The 20,569-nt window shown below is 45.6% G+C and overlaps 1 protein-coding gene across 16 annotated transcripts in view; it reads right to left on the bottom strand.

Moving 5' to 3' along the window:
- The window catches only part of RALGPS1 (Ral GEF with PH domain and SH3 binding motif 1), a 304,597-nt gene that overhangs the window by 184,923 nt on the left and 99,105 nt on the right, over positions 1–20,569 (bottom strand). For all 16 annotated transcript variants that reach the window (XR_012094881.1, XM_008006183.3, XM_073021927.1 and 13 more), the window contains one exon: positions 7,026–7,109. Coding sequence is in view for 15 of the 16 variants with exons in the window: in XM_008006183.3 (XP_008004374.2) it covers positions 7,026–7,109 (84 nt within the window). In the remaining variant the exon portion in view is untranslated. The remainder of the gene's footprint in view (positions 1–7,025; positions 7,110–20,569) is intronic.

Here is a 20,569-nt window from a genome sequence, read left to right as displayed (position 1 = left end):
ACTTACGCCACTCCTGTGTGATAATTCCCACCCTCACCCCTCATGTGAGGCACCCAGAACCAGACTTAACTGTCCAAGAGTGACCTGGATAAGGCTGAGAAAAGCAAGATTACTACACACATACTAGAATGCCTAAAACACAAAATAGCTGACAATACCAATTGCTGGCAAGGATTGAAGCCACACACTCATTCATTGCTGGTGAGAATACAAAATGGGACAGACACAATCTAGCTTGTGCTCCTAGGTATATACCCAGCTGATTTGAAAACCTGGCCAGGTGCAGTGGCTCACGCCTGGAATCCCAGTACTTTGGGAGGCTGAGGTGGGCAGATCACGAGGTCAGGAGTTCGACACCAACCTGGTGAACATGATGAAACCCCATCTCTACTAAAAATACAAAAATTAGCTGGGTGTGGTGGCATGCACCTGTAATCCTAGCTATTTCAGAAGCTGAGGTAGGAGAATCGCTTAAATCTGGGAGGCGGAGGTTGCAGTGATCCGAGATCGTGCCACTGCACTCCAGCCTGGGCGACAGAGCAAGACTGCCTCAGGAAAAAAAAAAGAAAGAAAGAAAACTTTAGTACACACACACACACACACAAATGTTTGTAGCAGCTTTATTCATAGTTGTCAAAACTGGAAGTAACTAAATAACCGAGATGTCCTTCAGTAGGTGAAAGGATGAACAAACCATGCATACAACGGAATATGCACATACAAAAGAGCTGTCAAGACACATAAAGTAAATTCATCCATGCTAACTACATATTGCTAAGTGAAAACTGTCCATGTGAAAAGGCTACATGTTTATGATTCCATGGTAGAGATGGTAAACAGATCAGGATCTGGATTGCTATCTTCCTCTCCATACCAATCCTGCCCCCTTCTTCCTTGGGCAACTTCAACATCACTGCAAATGACCCTGGCCTTGGATCCCTTGAGCACTTCAACTTTAGCAACTAGACCTCCCTGCCACCTGAGTCACCTCCTTCTTCTTGATTTCCCAGATCTGCTCTATGCCAGAAAACTTCGGTTCCATCTGGGGCCACAATCTTTAAATATTCTAGTCCTTACTCTCTCCTTGACCCCCACTGCGTCACACCTTTCCTCTCACCATGTCCTGGATTCCCTGGCAGCCCTTTTCCTTGGAATCCTTTTCCTCTTACCAATCCCCTATCATTTGTCACTTCAGCCTTTTTTCTTTTGAGACAGAGTGTCACTGTGTCGGCCAGGCTGGAGTGCAGTGGTGCGATCTCGGCTCACTGCAACCTCTGCAAGTGATTCTCCTGCCTCAGCCTCCCAAGTAGCTTGGACTGCAGGTGTGTACCACCATGCCCAGCTAATTTTTGTATTTTTAGTAGAGATGGGGTTTCGCCATGTAGGCCAGGTTGGTCTTGAACTTCTGACCTCAGACGATCCACCACCTGCCTTGGCCTCCCAAAGTGCTGGGATTCCAGGTGTGAGCCACCACGCTACTTCAGCCTTTTCTTTGCCACTAGCTTAACTTCCCTTGATCTTGATCCTTCCAAAAAATCTGCTTTGCCAACCCCTAAGGGGATGGGTCTAACCATCTGCTCTTCCGTGTACCTGCTCCTAGGCTGAGAAGTGCAACTAGAGAAAACCATCTACTACCCACATGCACTGGGGCCACTTAGAAAACTACAATGTCTATTTCATCTGGGCCACCATCACTGCCCAAGAGTCTTGCTGTATTTCCAGCGCCAACTCTCTCTCCTTTCCTGTGAAGCAGCTTTTTTCAAGTTTTCCCCAAACTCATCAATCTTCTCACCCCACTCCTTCCCCCTTTCCCTCCCATTTCACTGATGAAGAAAAGCCATCACTCTCCTTGCACTGCACCAACAAATGGGTCTATATCTGCCCCTTTCCCTTCTGCTGACTCAGCTCTTACACTGAAAAGGCACCCAGGTCTTGGCTTCTTCCACCTTTTCTGAGACTCTCTTTCCTCATCTTTAACTTTTCCAGGTCCACTGGCTCCTTCACATCCCTAAGGTTCTGCTCACTTCAAATAACAAAAAAAACATGCAACCACCTCCCAGGACTTCTTTGACTCCAGTCTCCAGCCACTCCCTTCTCAACTCCCCTTGGAGCCAGTGTTGTAAGAAACACTTACACCTGCTCTCTTCGTTGCCTCACATCTACCACTCAACCTGCTACATCCCTGCAAAACTGCCCTTGCTGCTAAATTCAAAGGACTCTTTTTTAGCCCTGTCTTGGATGACTCATTCTGTAGCATTCCCTCATTTCTGAAACACTGATTTCCAGATACTGCCCTTTCCATATCACCAAGTGTTCTGCTCCCAGGATGCTCTCTCTCTGCCTTCTGTGTGGCCTCCTCTCCTCCGCCCATCCCTTAAATGTCAGCAATCCTCAGGTACTCACTTGGGCCTCTGTTTCTCCTTGGATGATTTCACTGACCCTGGGCCTTCAAATGCAGATGACTCCAACATTTGCATCTCCAGGTTGGACCTTTCCCCGACTTCCAGACTCAAATATCCAATGACCTCCTGCATGCTTCATTCCACATGTCCAAACCTAACTCATCTCTAACTCTCAAAACTGCTCCTCCTTTGTGTTCATTGTCTCAAGGATGGGACTGCCCAAATACCCAAAGAGGACCCTCTTTTACTCTTCTCTGTCATTTCCCTCCATATCCAATCAATCACCAAGAGCTGTCATTTTGTCTTCTAATATTTTCTTGTGCCCAGCCAGTTTACATCTCCAATCCCTTACACAGATTGAAGGAACAGACCCCACTCTGGCCTCCCTTGCTCCTGCACATGCCTCTCCTCTGGTTTCCCCATCCTAGCACGGAATCCCCTGGACTGGAATCGCCTCCATCATGTTTGCCTCCTACACTCGACTATGAGCTGACAATGGCAAGGGCGACAACTTGTTTATTGTTGAACCCCTGAACCAGCACAGAGCCTAGTACATATCCAGTCAATGACTACTGAATAAACAAATGAATATAACTAGAGTAATGAGAGTCACATAAAAGGGAGCATTACACAATGAGGAAATAATAACTGTTTAGAGATAGTATTCGGAAGACAGGAGAAAGGTAACATTGTCTCCCAGTCCTGTGATAAATTAGGTTTGGAAAAGCAGAAGGTTCTATTAGAAAAGTGTTCAGAAAAAAACCAGAAGGCCCTTTAAGCAGATGAATTCACCAGCTATGTAAATTTGAGCAAGCTGTTTCACTTTGCAGAGCCTCTGTTTCTTTATCCATGAAATAACTGTAAAATAGCATGTATGATAGCACAGGTAAAATGCTTAGCATAGTATCTGACTCAGTAAGTTCAGCATAAGTGCTCAATACATGTTTTAAAAATAGTTTTGATTAAAGCCAAGAGGAAGCAGAAACATTCAGTGACTAGGCTCGTGAGCATGGCAGTTCAGAGGGCAGACAGGACTTGAGAGTGACAAGGTATCAACAGAATGGATTGGGGAGAAAGCTCAGAGCAGACTGGAAGAGTACAAGAGAAAAGAAGGTCTATGATAACTATCTGTCTTCCTTTCTGGCCCTCATTCTTAGCTTCTTCCTTCCAGAACTCCCTGATTTTCCTTGAGGAAATACCCCTTCCTTCTCCATTCTCAGTCCATGTGGTCTAGGCCTACCACCTCTCCTCCATAGGAAGGCCTGTTTCCAAGACCTGGCCAATCAGAGCTTCATGTCTTCCTGGTCAGAGTGATTAGATCATAACAAACAAGATGGGTCACAAGCCAGGGCAATCTGAGCCACTGAGTCTCAATTCCAGGGCATCAGATAGAGCTACTGAAAAAGCAGCAGGTCTTTTCTCCTGAGGTTGCCTTTGGAATATGATATAAGCCTGGAATTGTTGCTAGCCATCCTGCAACCACAGGGGGAGGCTACCTGAGGTGGAACCAGCTCAGAGGAAAGCAGAACCTGGCGGTGGAGAGAGCAAGACCGAGTTCAGATAGTACTGTCCCCACTGCCTAGATTCAGCAATATTTGAAGTCAGTATCTCCCTAGATTTAGTTATTATATATAAGCCATGAAGCTCTCTTTTGTGCTTACCTGAGTTTGAGCTGGGGTTTCAGTCATTAGGAACTATAAAATGTGTCCATGAGAAAAGTTGGGAACATTTGGCCCTGTCCAATCTCCGTGAATATAAAAAGGTCCTGAGACCCAAAGACAGGAGGGGCCTTAAAGCAAGTTAGCAGCACAGCCTAGACTAGAACCACGTTTCTCCCAATTCCCTCTTCACCTTTTCCAAAAATTTCAGCATCTTTGTGATACAAGCCCAACCTTGCACTTAGGCCCAAGCCTGCTGGTCTGGTCTTAACCTTCCTTTCAGCTCATAGCTCCCACTACTCTGCCCCTTTGTTTAACCTTACGTGGAATGTTTACTAAGTGTCAAGTACTGGGGTAACCCATTTATATTCATGATTCTTGTTTAGTCTTCAAAAACCACTTGAAATGATTCTTCCTGTTTTATAAATGAGGCCTATGAGGCTGAGAGAGGCCAAAAGCCAACCCACGATCATACGGCTACTGAGTTGTCGCGATAAGACTCACACCCAGGCCTGCTGGATTCCCTGAGACACAGATTCTCAGCCTATTGTCCACAGACCCATAAATGTCCACACATAAACTTCAGGAAGGCAGTGAACACCCTAAAATTAAATGCAAATTTGTATATCTGTGCAGTTTTCTGGGGGAACATTCATATGTGATACTGTCAGATTCTCAAAAGAACCCAAGACCCAAAAAAGATTGAGAACTTCTGTGCTACACGGTATATTCCTTGGGGCTGTGACATAGGCCTGGTTCATAAAAGATCTTTAGTGAACTTGACCAAACTCTTCCATCTCCACCATTCTACGAGCAAATCCCAAGGGACTCAGATCCCATAGAGAAGCAGGCAAGCACTAGCCACTGGGTTTCTGTTTGGTCACAAGAAGCCTCAAATCCCCTGGCAACCTCCTCCCAATCAGCTGATCTTAATATTTCTCTTTTCTTCTCCCAAAACATTTGGATGCTTACTACGTGCCAGACATTGTGCTAAAGCTCTTCGTGTTCCATTTATTCTTCATAACAACTGTGCAAGGAGAGCACTACTATTATTCTCAGTTACAGAAAAGAAAGCTGGGGCTCAGACAGGTAAGTGACCTGCTTTCTTTTATTTGGAGTCTAATGAGTCTTGTTCTTACACATAAAAGCTCTGCAAGGAAGGGACGCCAACAAGTTCATCTCAAAGAAGGCAGCCCCAGTAGCTGACCAGGCCTGGCCTCTGGCTAATTTTCAAACCAGAGCTACCAGGGCTATGTCCAGGAGCTGCTGGCTCTCTGACTGGCTGATGGGCCAGCAGGAAGACCATTTCCCAGAGCATTGTTTGAAAAAAAATGTGACTTTGCTTCTGGCTCATTTCATCACTTGGTCTGAGCTGGACACAACACAATTGTTCACAGAACAAGCTACACCGCCTTTGCCAAGTTGACCTGGCATCCGCGTGCAAAGCAGATTACATCAGAGCCCCCAGCTGCCCCTCCTCTGGGAGCTCTGTGGCTGGTCAGAGGTAGGGACTGAGTTGGCTCCCAGTCAAATAGTTTTAAGGAAACTATGAATCCCCTGACAAAATTCTCACCCTTTTTTTTTTTTTTTTTTTTTAAGACTAAGCTCAGTTGAAAAGAGACGACTTTTCAAAACAAAGAAAAAAGAAGCATAAGACTTTGGAAATTCTCTTTTCAAAACAAACAGTGTGCAGCTCCTACTCCAGATGCACCGAGGTCTTTCTTGGTTCCTACTATATCTCATCAAATAATAATAATGCTAATTCCAGCCTCAATCTTCAAACTACAAGCTGGTGCCTCTCTGAGGATCCCGCTGGCCTTGGGGTGGAAGGTCAAGGGTGGAGAAGCCTGGAGAGGGTTGAGCAACAGTGATGCACAAGATCAAGCATTTCCGAGAGAGAAGGCCCAGCTGGAGAGAGGGCCCAAAGGGAATCCAGGCCCCATCACCCAGAGGGCCAGTCATACATATTAGCAACCTCTAGGCCACTGGCCTCATTTGAAACCAGAAAAATAAGAATGAAGGAAATCTGTCAACAGTACAATTTGGGGCTTTGGTTTGTGTGCCTTCTCCTGAGGATCATGCAGGTCTGGCTGAGAAATAAGACACCCTACCTCCCTGAGTTGATCCAAGTCTCCAATCATCATTCCAGATCTTCATACCTGGAGCACAGGTTCTGGTCGGACCAAGTCAGTTTAAAGTAGCGCAGGGCCAGGGATCAGGCCATCAGGAATTCAAGAAAACTCAATTTAAAAGTATTTCCTGAGCACCTCATATATTCGTTCCATACATAGTTAATGAGGGTCTATGATAGACCTGACGTTGGGCAAGGTGGTGGGTAATGAACAAGATAGACATGCTCATGGGGCTCCCAGGCCGGCAAGGAAGGTGGAGACTACAGAGTGATACAACATGAGGACAAACTAATAAAGGACCACACGGAGTATAGGGTACAACGTGGGAATGTGTGACCTCATACAGTCTGGGGATTCAGGGAAGACTCTCCAAAGAAATGACATTCAGGCTGAGATCTGATTGGAAGCTGAACAGGGAGGAAGGATTCTGGGCTGTGAAGACTGCACACAGGGGGCCTGACAGGACAGAGATAAGATATATCAGGTAAGAAAAGAAAGGCCAGGAGGATGGAAAAGAGATGAGGCTGAAGGGGTGGACAGACGCGAGATCCACCATGCCAAACCCTGCAAAGCATATTAAGGTACTTGAACCTTAGCTTAACTGAAACTGGAAGTCACTGAAGTGATTTAAGCATAGGAAAGGTATGTTCAGTTCCACCTGCTCTGTGCAAACAGACTACAATGGCACAAAACTGGATAAAGGTAGGGGACTCAGGAAGAGAAGGTGGATCTGGGGCCAGGTGCCTGGGAGACAGCCTTGGGGGGGTTCGCAGCCTACAGGGGACAGCAGCAGATTACTCTCTGGATAGGCACATGCAAGGGGTGTTGCTTACCTGGTTAAACCTCCGGGTAAAGGCCACAACGTTAGGGGCAAGACTGTGTTTCTCCTTCTTACTCCATCCACAGCTGGCTAGTTCCTAGGAAGCACAGAATGAATTTCAACAGTGATTCTAGTTGGGATGCAAAAACACCAGGGGCATCAAATGGGAACATGAGCATGCATGAAGGTGGGAAGGAGCTGACACCTTGGCTGTTCCCATCTTCACCAGGAGGGAGAGGAGGGCTGGGTTTGTAGGTGACGGTGCAGCCTGGGACTACCAGAAGTGAAGATAAGTGGAATACTTTTCTCCACAACTCTGGCCATGTTTCCTAGGATTTCTGTGCCAAAAGAAATCCATTGCCACTCTGCCAGCTTCTCTAAGACCAGAAGTCCTTCTTACAATGCAAATTGTCTGAGGGGGCACAGAAATGTTTTAACCAGCAGAACTCAACCCCGCATAGTTGTGATGCCAGGGCTTCATTAAAATATCCCAGATTTCACTGGCCACATGACATCATACATTCCTGGTGCGAGGAGAGTCCCAGTCCAAGCCCACTGCAATCAAAGAAGCTTCTGGTATGACCTCAGATTCTGTCCTGTAGTTGGCCCCTCCAATCCCTCATATAACCAAAAGCATGCAGAAGGAAAGGTCCTCTTTAATATCTTGTTCGGGGGCCTTGTCTCTTTTTTTCTGCTAGGTTTAGCATTATAATTTGAAGAATTGAATTATCTAGATTTTATTTATCAGTAAGTCTGGCTCTTAGCCAAGGGATGAAAGCTGGACACAATAGGAGCAATCTAATGGGGTTACTAGGTGCTACAAAAAAAGACCAAGGAGAAGCCATCATCCAAATGCCCAGCATTCTCAGTGTGTGCCTTGTGGAGCCCTGACAGAGATTGGAGGAAAGGTAGCATAGGCTGCAGATTCTGAAGTTCTCCACCTATAAGTTACAAGACCGCCTTTTAATTCCTACCAGGCCTCAGTATTACTAATAGCATTGGTTTTTTGCCATTTACCTTGAGTTTTTGTAAGATCTTTAGTGAGAGGCAGCTGCCCAGCAGCTGCAATAGGTATAGATCGGGGTCTCCTAGGAAAGCAGGGAGGGGAACAGTAGGAACAGCCCAGGACAAAACTGGCTGCCAGCAGCCACTTCTGAAGGTCCACGCCTGTCAAACACACCTTAGGACCTGACAATCAGCCATAGAAACGGGCTTGGTGGGAGCCTAGCTAAAGGTAACAGCAGCTCCTAGTAACAAGATGAATGCCCTGGACATGGGAACACAGAGGAACCAGCCAGGGGCCGAGACGCCTCCTCCTGGTGCCTCACTTCTGTCAAGGTCACCCACACAAGAGAACACAAATAACCTGGAGCCTGCCATGTCCTTCACACCCTCACAACTTAGACTCAAGTTAATAGCAATGACAACAGAATTCACTGGTGCTACCATTTAGCAAGAATTCCCCACACAGCAGGCGCTGGACAGGGCACCTCACCTATGTCATCTCATGTAATTCTCACCACACCCATTTTAATAAAGAGGTTTCTTTCTCTTGGATGAATATTGTAACTCTACTTCTTTTCAAAAGCAGAGATGAATCTCTTTAAGTTGTAGAAGTTCCAGCTGTTTACTATGATTCTCCTAGTTCTGACGACATATATTCGCACTTGGTTTCTTTTTCTAATTTTTATTTTTGTAGAGATGGGGGTCTCACTGTGTTGCCCAGGCTGGTCTCAAATTCCTGGCCTTAAGCGATCCTCTTGCTTCAGCCTCCAAAAGGGCTGGGATTACGGGCATGAGCCACTGCACCCGGCCTATGTTCGGTTTCAAATGTATGTCTGACCTACCTTAGTTACATGTACTATCTCCCTCTCTTTAAAACACATACTTGAATCACTTTGCAAATATATGTTATTATTGCCCTTTTAAAGTTTGTTTGTGAAGACAAAGGCCTTTCTCCCCAGTGGATCACAAAGCCAGTCCTGGAAATGTATAGGTTTTATAATCAAATATAAAACCCTACTCATAAAACTGATGTTTCAGGACTGAGGCATGGTTGTTGCCCAATTTCTAGCTGATAACTGCTCCCTTTGTATTTTTCCTAAATTTTTGAATAAATAGCAGAAGTTGTGTGTGTGTGTTTGCAGGCAAGCATGTGCATGCGTGAATTTAATTCAGACTCCGTGGTCTTATTTCCACACTGTAATAACTTCAGACAACACCCGGAAAGGGAGAAGAGTGGATCCCAGGGTCAGATCCTGGCTGGCCATACACCAGCTGCACGATGCTTATCTTCTCAGAACTTCTAGTTTCTCATCTTAAAGCGGGTATGATACTGTGCTTATCTGTGAAGCTCATTATAACAATTAAATGAGATTAAGACATGCAAAGCACCTAGCACGTGACAGGTACTTGATAAAGGTCACCTGCCTTCCTCTTCCCAGGGAGGTTAAGCAACCTCCCTGCTGTTAAGCAACAAGGCGGTATTCAGACTCAGCTTGAATGTCAAATATCTTCTTTTTCCCACACCATACTCTCTTTACTGTCTTTAATTAACAAAATCTATTATTATTTTTCTTTCATTTTGCTGATATTATGCAGGCAAGAATCAAAGTTGGTACTTAATACACCTTCCCTAAATTTACTTGGTTTGAACATTTCTAAGACCCTAATTCAAAAACTCTATGTGGAGTTACTGGGTTTGGACAATTTCCTAAGGAACCTTTTGCACTGGAATGCATGTAACATTTAAAATTAACACATCAGCAGAGTAAAACATTATGTTTGAGAAGTACTTTGATAAAATGGAAGGAGTAAAGAATTTTGAGCCAAATATCTCACTCTGAATCCCAAATCTTGTCACTTATTTCCTGGGAAACTCCAGACAAATCACCTCTCTTGGCATCAGGTCCTTCAGTACTAAATAGGAAGATGCTGTAGCTAACCCCACAGAATTGGGATGGAGACTGAAGAAGGCAGAGCCTGACAAGGGAGGTGACATGCGGGGCACAGGGCCTGGCTGACAGCAGATGCTCAAGCAGCCTCTGTTGAATGAATGAAGCATGAGCACTCCTCAGTGTGAAGATCCCCCAAATTCAGCGCAGAAGATTTATCAGCGTCAAAAGAAATAAGACCATTCTATCTGTGCTAAAACAAGTACTGGGCCTTACCACTTTGGCGCAGTTCCTCTTCTGTGTTTGGCCTTACAGGATTACAAGAGATTCCATCTGTGTTAAGTGGGTTTAGGAAAATGTGAAGTAATAGAACAAAACTCTTCCAGTCACTAATGCCTAAAAAAGGTCCACACTGTGGAACTTATTTGAGTGTAATTTAGTTAAAATTGACCAGAGGAGACAAGGCTGATTCTAGAAGGGAGACCAGGGTTTGGGATGAGCCCAGTACAGCCCTGGTAGCTCTGTGTCTGTAGTGAGCCACTGAGCTGCCCAGGGATTGTCGCACAGCCCTTCCTATGGGCGCTGAGGCCCACATCTTGTCCAGGCGGTCCCTGGCCCTGACTTCGTGGCTGAGCTGACTGAACGTGAGGGGACTAAGGGCTTGTGCAGTCCTTTGCCAGGTGCTGCTGAGACCTTCCTCCTGTCACCACGGTGTTCCTCAGGCTCATCAGGGAAAAACAGACACTATGAGAGGAAAACTTCCTGCCACCAAACTTAAACATCCTTGCATCCTCTCCCTCCTTCTGGCTTTAATGAAAGAGGGGCTTCTTTCGCTCTCTTGCTGCCCTATCCCATCCCTCTGCCTTCTCAGAGCCCTTACTCTGATGCTCTCTGTCATCCCCGTACCTTCCACCTCTTCCTCTCCAATTTCTCCTTCCTGCTGGCATTTTAACACGCATTCAGCTTCTCCAATTAATATTAATAACAATAAAAAACTCCTCTCCCAGACCCCGTCCCCTCCAGCTCCTGCTACTTTTCTCCCTCGCAAGAGAACGACTTAAACTCATTCCCCTCTCCACCTGCCTTCCCTGCTCCTGCTCCCCTGTAACTGTTCCTTCCCCTAAGACAACTTCCCAACTAGGAAATCAGTGCCCCTTCACCAGCCGCTCTTGGCCCCGGCCGTATTTGTTGTCCTCTGTCTTGCCTCTGCTCACTGCATTCTCCTGTTGTTTCCCTCCCTTTCGGGCCCCTCATTCTTAGTCTTATTTTCTGGCTGCTCTTTTCTTTTCTGACACAATCTCCACCTCAACTTGTCCAAGGTCATCTTCTACATTCTTCTATATATCTCCCTAGAAGATCACACATACTGACTGTTGTGGTTACAACTACATGTCTGTGTCCAGCCCAAGTTTCTCTCCTGAGCTCCCATCCAGGATAGCCAGGTACCTCCTGGCCATACCTTCTTTGGCATCCCACAGACAACTGAAAATCAGTGGGCCCAGAACCAAAAGGGTATCTGACCAGCTGCCTTAAATAAAAAACACGTAACAACAAAAAATTCATTTAGACATTCACTCTGACAATCAAAGAAGAATGTTTATCTTTGTGATAAACTGTGGAAATAATCCCCAACTGTGCAAAAACAACTTAGTCTTAATACCCCCACCTGTAAGCACTCCTAGGTGAAAGCAAGAATCAACACTGGTTTCAGCTGCCCCTGCAAAGCTGCTCTGGGCCACACCACCATGAGGCTCACTCCACTAGCTGCTGGTTTTGTGCTTAAGGGTCTGGGAGTCAGATGCCTTGAGGTGGGCTGAGAAAGGCCCAACCTTGACCGTGTCTGGAGTCCACCAGGTAAGGCCTTGGGAGAGGAGACCTGGGGAGTGGTGACAAGTCCTCTCTGAAGACCCCCACAGCATCTAGGCCATCAGGCCATAGGAAGCTGGCGTCAGCACATGGCCCTTCCACGTGTGCCTAACTCTCACTGTAGTCATCTCCAAATCACATTCATCAAACGTGTCCACATGGAAAATGCATTGCCTCAAGGGCGAGTCACTACAACAGACTCAGGACCACTGCCAGCCTGACACCAGCCAACAGCACATCACCACTGTGTTCAATGGCTTTCTTCTTCCTCCTCCCTCCATTTTTCTCCCATTCTTCCCATCCCACCCTCTCACAGGAAGGTGGGAAAAAAAAAAAAACAGAAAAGACCTCCCAGATTTGCTTTTATATATCATCTTCAGAAGAACCGGTGGGACAATTACACACCTAGCCAAAGGAGTTCTAAAACACCCTAGGAGATGGGTGACCCTAGGAGACGGGTGACCCTAGGAGACGGGTGACCCTAGGACACAGGTGACCCTAGGAGACAGGTGACCCTGGGAGACGGGTGACCCTGGGAGATGGGTGACCCTGGGAGACGGGTGACCCTAGGAGATGGGTGACCCTAGGAGGTGGGTGACCCTAGGAGATAGGTGACCCAGTAAGACAGTCAGGGAGACAGTGCCAGTTTTGGGGACCTGACCAGAGTGGGTCTGACTGGGGAGTAAGGTATTCAGGGCCTAGACTCTTGTGACAGAGTTACGAATGGGCTAAGGAGATGGGCAAATAATAGAGAGTGGCTAGCGTGTCCTTCAGGGACCTCCATGCCTTATCACCCACAAGGAGTCTACATTCTTCTCTATCTATAGTTCACCCCGGGAGACCACATATACTGACTGCTGTGGCAGCAGCAAAGGTGCAGGATGTCCACACCTTCCTCGTGTGAAAGTCGGGGGTCTAGAGGCCCAAGCAGGAGTAACCGAATTCCATGAAAGCTCCCCACCTGGGATCTGGCAGAAGGGCTGGCTCTGGTCTCAGGAGTGAGCTCTGAGGGCACAAGGGTCACAAAAAAGAGGCCACAGCATATAGTAGTTAAGGACTTACATGGACCAAGGCTGATTCCCTGGCTGTGTGACCCTGGACAAGTCACTTAAACTCTCAGTGCCTGACTTTCTGCATCTGAAAAATGGCATTAATAATAGCACCTCCTTTGTAAGGCAGTTATAGGAATTAAATGGGCCAATATTTGCAAAGTGCTTAGAAAAAAATGACACATTGTAATGTGCTTATTAAATTAAATAATGCTCACAGGGAAAGGCAGCACTGAGCAGTGGGTGCAGGGGTTGAAAATCCAGGCCAGGAGAGCCCCTGGAATCAGATGGAGGAGGCACACAGGACAGCAGTCCCTGGACACTAGGACTCCAATGGTGCCAGGATGAGAGCCAAGGCCTAGCCAGACGGAAGCACCAGCAAGATTTACTGAGCACCTACATTGTGCCAGGATGTGTGCTACACACTCCACAGAGACCATCTCATTTTATCCTCACAGAACCCTCACAGTAGATACGACTGCTCCGACCTCCAATTTCTAAATGAAAAAATATGTAACAAGCAGGTAAATTAATTTATCCAGACCACGCAGGTAGTGGATGGTAGAAGTGATGGGAGCCCATTCTCACCATAGCCAGAACAGAGCTGCAGGCCACAGCCGGGGCTCCAGCAGGTTCCCAGCCTAGAGGAGAACTGGGTGACATGAAGGAATAGACCAAAGCAGAACCTGGGCAGGCTTCTGAGAGCACCACACCTGAGTCAGGGCCAGCCCAGGAATCAGGCTGCCATGGCCAGAATAGGGCACAGTGCCTCTGGCAACACAGGCAGGGCTTAAAAGACAAAAGGGATAGTAGGATCCAGAGTCAAAATGTCCACAGACACACAGGGAGCTCCTCCAGGGATGGAGACTTAGGGATATATAGAATCAGTGTTTACTGACTGTTAAAATGGCCTGCTAGACTCTGGGCTAGGAGACTCACATGCCGTAACTTACTGAATCCACAAACAAGACGATGAGATAGGTACCACTTGATGGATGAGACTATGACACTCAGAGAGGTTGCCACATGTCTAAGGTCACACAGCTAGTAAGTGCTGGAACTGGGATTCGAACCTCAGTCTGATTCCAGAGCTCACACTCTACATGGTGTCAGAAAAGTGAGAACTCAGAACAATCTGAGACTACAAAGCAAGCTAAAGGAAGCAAAGAAGCTTCTTGGTTCTTTTAGGCAGCAAATGCGCCATAGTTTATGGATATGCTAACTGGGGAGAATACTCATCTGGTCTGTTTCAGGGAAGACCCATCCACTGGTGGGTGGGGGGTCACATCCACTACCACTAGTTCTCCCCTCGGTAAAATCTGCAGTTCCAGCAGATCCTAATAGTTATTAACAAAATATAATGCTTGTATTTGTATATATTTCACTGTAAACACAATCAAATATCATCTTTTTCTATAACCCTTAATGAGACCATGAATCAAATATGTGAGAGAACAATAAAGTTAGTCCATTATTAAAAACAGGTTTCAAAAGCGAGAGGCTGATTCCATCATCTGTGTCTGTGACAAACCCAAAACCACCTAAAATTGGTGCCATATTAAGTTCAAAATCGGTGGCATGTTCAGATGACACCTGACATACACATTTGCCTAACATCACTCCCAAAACCCCTCTGACAAAGCACAGAAGTAAAAGATAAACCTAAACTAGGAATGAGAACAGAGTAGATGGCACTACTACCCTCATCAAATGAAAGATTTCAACACATTACTGGAGATCAGCATGGATTTTGATTAAATGAAAACAGAAAGTCTCAAGCTAGACTATGCCAGGAAGGGGCTACAGAGGTGGTGAAGTCAGGCTGCCTTGGGGGACCTCAGAGAGGCTCCTGGCTCAGAGTCATTAAGGAACAATAAACGGGGGACAAATGAAAGGTCAGTGTACTGGACACTGTCTCAGCCAGCACCCCCACCTGCTGCCTGCTAGCATCCACCTACAGGCAAAAAGCAGGATGGGAGAATTAAAGGCTTCCATGCTGGAACCCCCAGAATAAAGGTCGCCTCCTTTTGCTGACAGAAAACTGCACCCTGTGCGCCAGTCCCCACCCTGTCATCCTGCAGTGCGGGCAACCTGCTGTTTCTTGCCCGGGCCACTTGGCTCTCCCAGGCAGACTCCCCTCAGGAGAAAAGCCAGGGGAAAAAATCACAACCTACAAGCCACCAGTCATATGAGTTAAGCCAACAGAACGGAAGGAAAACCAAGGTAATAAATGACAATGACTTTGAAGAAACAGAGACAAAAACTTAGAAAAAACCCTCTAATGTAATTAGACACTGTTAAGAAAATGAAATACAACAGACTGAAAAAACATTTTGTAAAACAAATATCTGATAGAAAAAAGACTTGTATATAAAATATAAAGAACTGTTATAACTCAACAATAAGAAGTCAAACAACCCAATTGTGATGGTTAATACTGAGTGTCAACTTGATTGGATTGAAGGATGCAAAGTATTGATCCTGGGTGTGTCTGTGAGGGTGTTGCCAAAGGAGATTCACATTTGAGTCAGTGGGCTGGCAAAGGCAGACCCACCCTTAAACTGGGTGGGCACCATCTAATCAGCTGCCAACGCGGCTAAAATATAAAGCAGGCAGAAAAAATGTGAAAAGACTAGACTGGCCCACCCTCCCAGCCTACATCTTTCTCCCATGCTGGATGCTTCCTGCCCTCAAACATCAAACTCCAAGTTCTTCAGTTTGGGAACTCGGACTGGCTCTCCTTGCTCCTCAGCCTGCAGACAGCCTATTGTGGGACCCTGTGATCATGTGAGTTAATACTTAATAAACTCCCCTTTGTATATATATCCTATTAGTTCTGTCTCTCTAGAGAATACACCCATGTTTTTTAAAAAGTAAACCACATGGGATTAAAAAGTAATCCCAGCACTTTGGGAGGTAGAGGCAGGAGGATTGCTTGAGCCTAAGAGTTTAAAACCAGCCTGGGCAATGTAGTGCAACCCTGTCTCTACAGAAAATTAGAAAAAAAAAAAAAAAAAACACTTAGCCAGGCATGGTGGTGCTTGCCTGTAGTCTCAGCTACTCAGGAGGCTGAGGCAGGAGGATTGCTTGAGCCCAGGAGTTCGAGGCTGCAGTGAGCCATGATCATACCACTACACTCCAGCCTGGAGGACAGAACGAAGACTGTCCCCCCCCCAAAAAAAAAAAAAATTAAACAAAAGACACTTTACCAGGTGGATGCATGGATGGCAAGCAAACACAGGGGAAGGTGCTCTATGTCATTAGTCAGTAGGGAAATGCAAACTAAACGACAATGGACACCACATCCAGTTCAATCATCGCAAAAAGCACACACGAGTGACAATACCAGGTGCTGGGGAGGATCAGAACAGCCATTTAGGAAAGCAGGTGGGCAGTTTCCCATCAAGTTAGGCACACACTTATCAACTGCCCTAGCAATCCTACTGGTAGGCCCAGCAATCCCACTGGGTAGGTATTTACCCAATACCAATATATGTCCACAAAAAACTTGTATGTGCATGTTTATGGCAACTTCATTCTCTATTTCCCAAGACTAGAAACAACCTGGATTTCCACCAGCTGGTGAGGGGATGAACAAATCATGGTACAGCCATATAATCCAATACTACTCAGCAATAAAAACAGGAATGAGAGTGACATAAACATCAGTGTACATGAGTGTCAACAGTTTTATACTAAGTGAAAGAAATCACACAAGAGAGTATTATGATTTGACTCACATGACAGTCTGGAAAAGGTAAACACGACAGAGACAGAAATTAGATCCTTGGTTGCCAAGGACTGGGAACAGGAGGCAAACGGGCTACAAAGGGGCACAGAGAACTTTGGGGGTTGATAGACAAGGTCTCCACATGAGAACACTCATTCTTCAAAATCACCAAACTGTTCACTAAAATGGGTGATTTTTACTGGATTAATTATACCTCAATAAATATGACTAAGAAAAAAAAAAGGAGAGTCCAACCATAGACAATTGCAAAGGAAGTCCTATAATAACAGCTGTGCAAAAGACTAGAGAACAACTAGTTCAAATTGGAGCAGGACAAAGGGCTCCTGAAGGGAAGCCTCTGGGGAAATATAAAAGCAATTAAAAATGTAACAGAAATCAAAATATAATACATACCCAGTATCAAGCAATCAATGGATTAAAAGAAAAGAAAAATCTACAGGTCTTGTGAGGCATATTCTCTTTTGAATGGCCCAGGGTTACTAGGGCATGAAACACAATCCTGGCATAGTACATGGCTTGACTATGTGTAACAGTTATGTAGCCGTAATAATAAGTGTTGTTTGATGGTTTTCAGCTTTAAGAGTTCACCTAAGGAAAAGTGTGATGAGTTTGGTGAAGCTCATTAATCAGGCAATGTGAAAGTATAATCAACAGAAGGTGGGCAGTAGAGAACTGGAGGGAAAGCATAGGAAGTGAGCGGTCACAAGATACCATACAAAGCTGGTGAAACAAGAAATTCAGGCTTTGGTGTGCCAAATAAAATTCCAAAAGTAATCAGTAGAAAAAACAGTTTAGAGTTTACCTTTGGGGAGGGGACTGAGGTAAAGGTTCTTCTTCATCAGCTTTTCTGTACTATTCGATTATCATGTACAAGATTACTTTGAAAAAAATAATTTTTAGTAGATGACATTACACATTGTAAACATCATAAAAATTAAATTTTGAAGTTGAGTAAATACTCTAAAATATGCCAAATTTTTATAAAATCATAACCTGCTTATAACCTATCAGTGTCAACATTTATAAATAACAAGCAGTTTTCCCATGACCACTAGGTGCTTCTGTACTTTTCTTTTTTTTTTTTTTTTTGAGACAGTCTCGCTCTGTCACCCAGGCTGGAGGGCAGTGGCGTGATCTCAGCTTACTGCAACCTCCGCCTCCCAGGTTCAAGCAATTCTTCTGCCTCAGCTTCCCGAGTAGCTGGGATTATAGGCGCTCACTACCATGCCTGGCTAATTTTTGTATTTTTATTAGAGACGGGGTTTTGCCATGTTGGCCAGGCTAGTCTCCAAATCCTGACGTCAGATGATCCGCCCACCTCAGCCTCCCAAAGTGCTGGGATTACAGATGTGAGCCACTGTGCCCAGCCCTGTTTCTGTACTTTTTGATGGAGTAATCATGTGAAAATCATGACCAGCTGGACCTTAGGGAAACACACCTGTCCTATAGGAGAGCTGTTAAGGCTAGAATCAAGTGCACACAGGTCCCCTGGTAGCAGAGGGAGGGAGTGTTCGCACTGAGGGAGTCAGAAAAGCTCATGGCTGGTGGGGAGCTCACTGCCAGGCACTGTCGCAAGCCCTCCCTGGAACAAGACCAGCTGCAGTGAAACATGAAAGAAAAACAGGAAGGAGAGAGAGACAAAAAGAGCAAGGAAGTGAGGAAAGAGGAAGAAAAATTGAAGAAAAGAAGGGAGGGGGAGGAATAAAGGGATTAAGGGCAAGTGGGAAAGGAAGGAGAGAGAGCCATTTAAGTGCCAGGACTGTGCTGGAAAGGTTCCACGGTGAGTCAGACCACATCTTGAGCTCCATGTCTGCTCAGAGCGGGGAAAGACAGGAACACAAATTACCACAATTCAAGGCCACAAAGGACAACTGGACTTTCTTGCTTTATTTCCCAAGGTTGCAGTCCTAATAGACACCGCCTAGGTCCAAGCCTTCTGGGAACTGCCAGAGGACTGAGGTATCTTTAGTTCTTTCTTGGACGATGATGGTGATGATGATGATGGTGTTTGAAGAAGGGAAAGGGTTGATATGAAAGGATAAAGGAGAAAGGAAGAGAAAAAGGAAGAGACAACAGTGATTGGCAGTTTATAAAGCACATCTACATTCATTTATTCATCAAAATTAAAGTATGTTTTAGGAAACGCAGCAGTGAACAAACAAACATGCTCTTACTTTCATGGTGCTTACCTTCTACAGACGGAGAGAGATTTTATAGAAATTGTAATAGGTCAGATGATAAATCCTGTGAAAAAGTATGAATGAGGATGAAGGTAGGAATATTTGGAGGGGAAGCTTCAGCAGGTCTGTCTGATAAGCTGGCATGGAGTAGAGACAGGAATGAGGTGAGGGAGCAGGCTCTGCAGGTATCTAGGGGAGGAGGGTCCCAGGCAGAAGGAAATGAAGTGCATGAGTCAAAACCCTGAGTCAGGAACACCATGGGATATCTGAGAACAGCAAGGTAGCCCATGGCTGGAGCAGAAGGAGCCTGGGGAGGAGTGGGAGGAGAAACAGTGAGACAGGACAGGGGTGGGAGGCCAGGTCCCAGCCTTAAGGGAAGGCGAAGAGTGGAATTTTTTTTTTATTTTTTCTGCGCGGGATGGGAAAACGTAGGGACTGGGCAGACGTGGCTCCCCAAACCCTCATATGGAGTGTTTGGTAGGCTGTATTGCCCTGATGCCATGAGGGAGAGCATGGCAGAGAGGGCCCAAAACCTTTAAGCACCTTCTATACTAGAATCAAGTTTGGTAACTGCATGGGATATTTGCATTTTCTTATGTGAGAGCAACTCACTTTGGTAATTTGAAATAAATACCTGCTAAGGGCTGTGCGTATGGAGAAAGAGAGGAGGCAGGATGGGCCATGGAAAATGAACATGAGGGCCTCCTAAGGCCCCAGAACCCCTGGCTAGACAAACCACAAGAGGGCGAAAGGATCACTGTGGAAAAAATGGTGCCTCCAATGAAGTCGGTATACACATGTATGTACTCACTGAATGAGCAGAAGTAATTTATCTTTCTCAGCTTTCAGGTCATACTAGTTTCTATAGAATAACAACTCATTTACAGTCACTACTGTTTCATCAAATCCTCAAGCTACCATCTGCTTGGAAAACATGTAGACTTAGGGTCAGGAAGATGATGCAAATTTCCCAAAACCTTCCCTCTCCAGCCCTAGTACTACGTAGCTTTGTACAATTAGAACCAGCTGTCAATGCAGGGCAGCAGCCAACTGCAACCCTGCGAGCAGTCTCCCATCCACGTGACAGAGAAAGAGCCCAATTAGCGACTGAGAGCAGCCGCCAGCAGCTCTGCTCACAATATTAACAAACCAGGGCTAGGCCCTCAGGGCCACATGTTCATTCCACTCTTACTTACACCGGGAACTATGTTCAATTCCCTTTCTCCATATTCTTCGGAAATGCTTTTTTCCCAAATACATCATTCAGATGTTCTCTTTAAAAAAAACAAAAAACCAAACAAACAAAAAACTTTGCTTTTTTTTTTTTTACTAGGGACCTAATGCATGTTCATTATAGAAAACCTGCACAATACAGAAAGTCCAACGAGGAACTTTTTAAAAAAATCTGAATGTCTTTTTTTTTTTTTTTGAGACAGAGTCTCCCTCTGTTGCCCAGGCTGGAGTGCAATGGTGCAATCTCGGCTCACTACAACCTCCGCCTCTGGGGTTCAAGCAATTCTCCTGCCTCAGCCTCCTGAGTAACTGGGATTACAGGTGCTCACCACCATGCCCAGCTAATTTTTGTATTTTTAGTAGACATGGGGTTTCACCATGTTGGCTAGGCTGGTCTCGAACTCTCGACCTCAAGTGATCCACTTGCCTCAGCCTCGCAAAGTGCCGGGATTACAACCATGAACCACCAAGCCTGGTTGGCAGGGTCTTATTATATTGCTTAGGCTAGTCTTAAACTCCTGGGCTCAAGCAATCCTCCTGCCTGAACCTCCCAAGCAGCTGGAACTATAGGTTACAACACCCCT

The sequence above is a fragment of the Chlorocebus sabaeus genome, chromosome 12, assembly GCF_047675955.1.
Source record: "Chlorocebus sabaeus isolate Y175 chromosome 12, mChlSab1.0.hap1, whole genome shotgun sequence".
NCBI lineage: Eukaryota > Metazoa > Chordata > Mammalia > Primates > Cercopithecidae > Chlorocebus > Chlorocebus sabaeus.
Note: the sequence above shows the minus strand (reverse complement) of the source record. Positions and strands in the feature narration are given on the sequence as shown.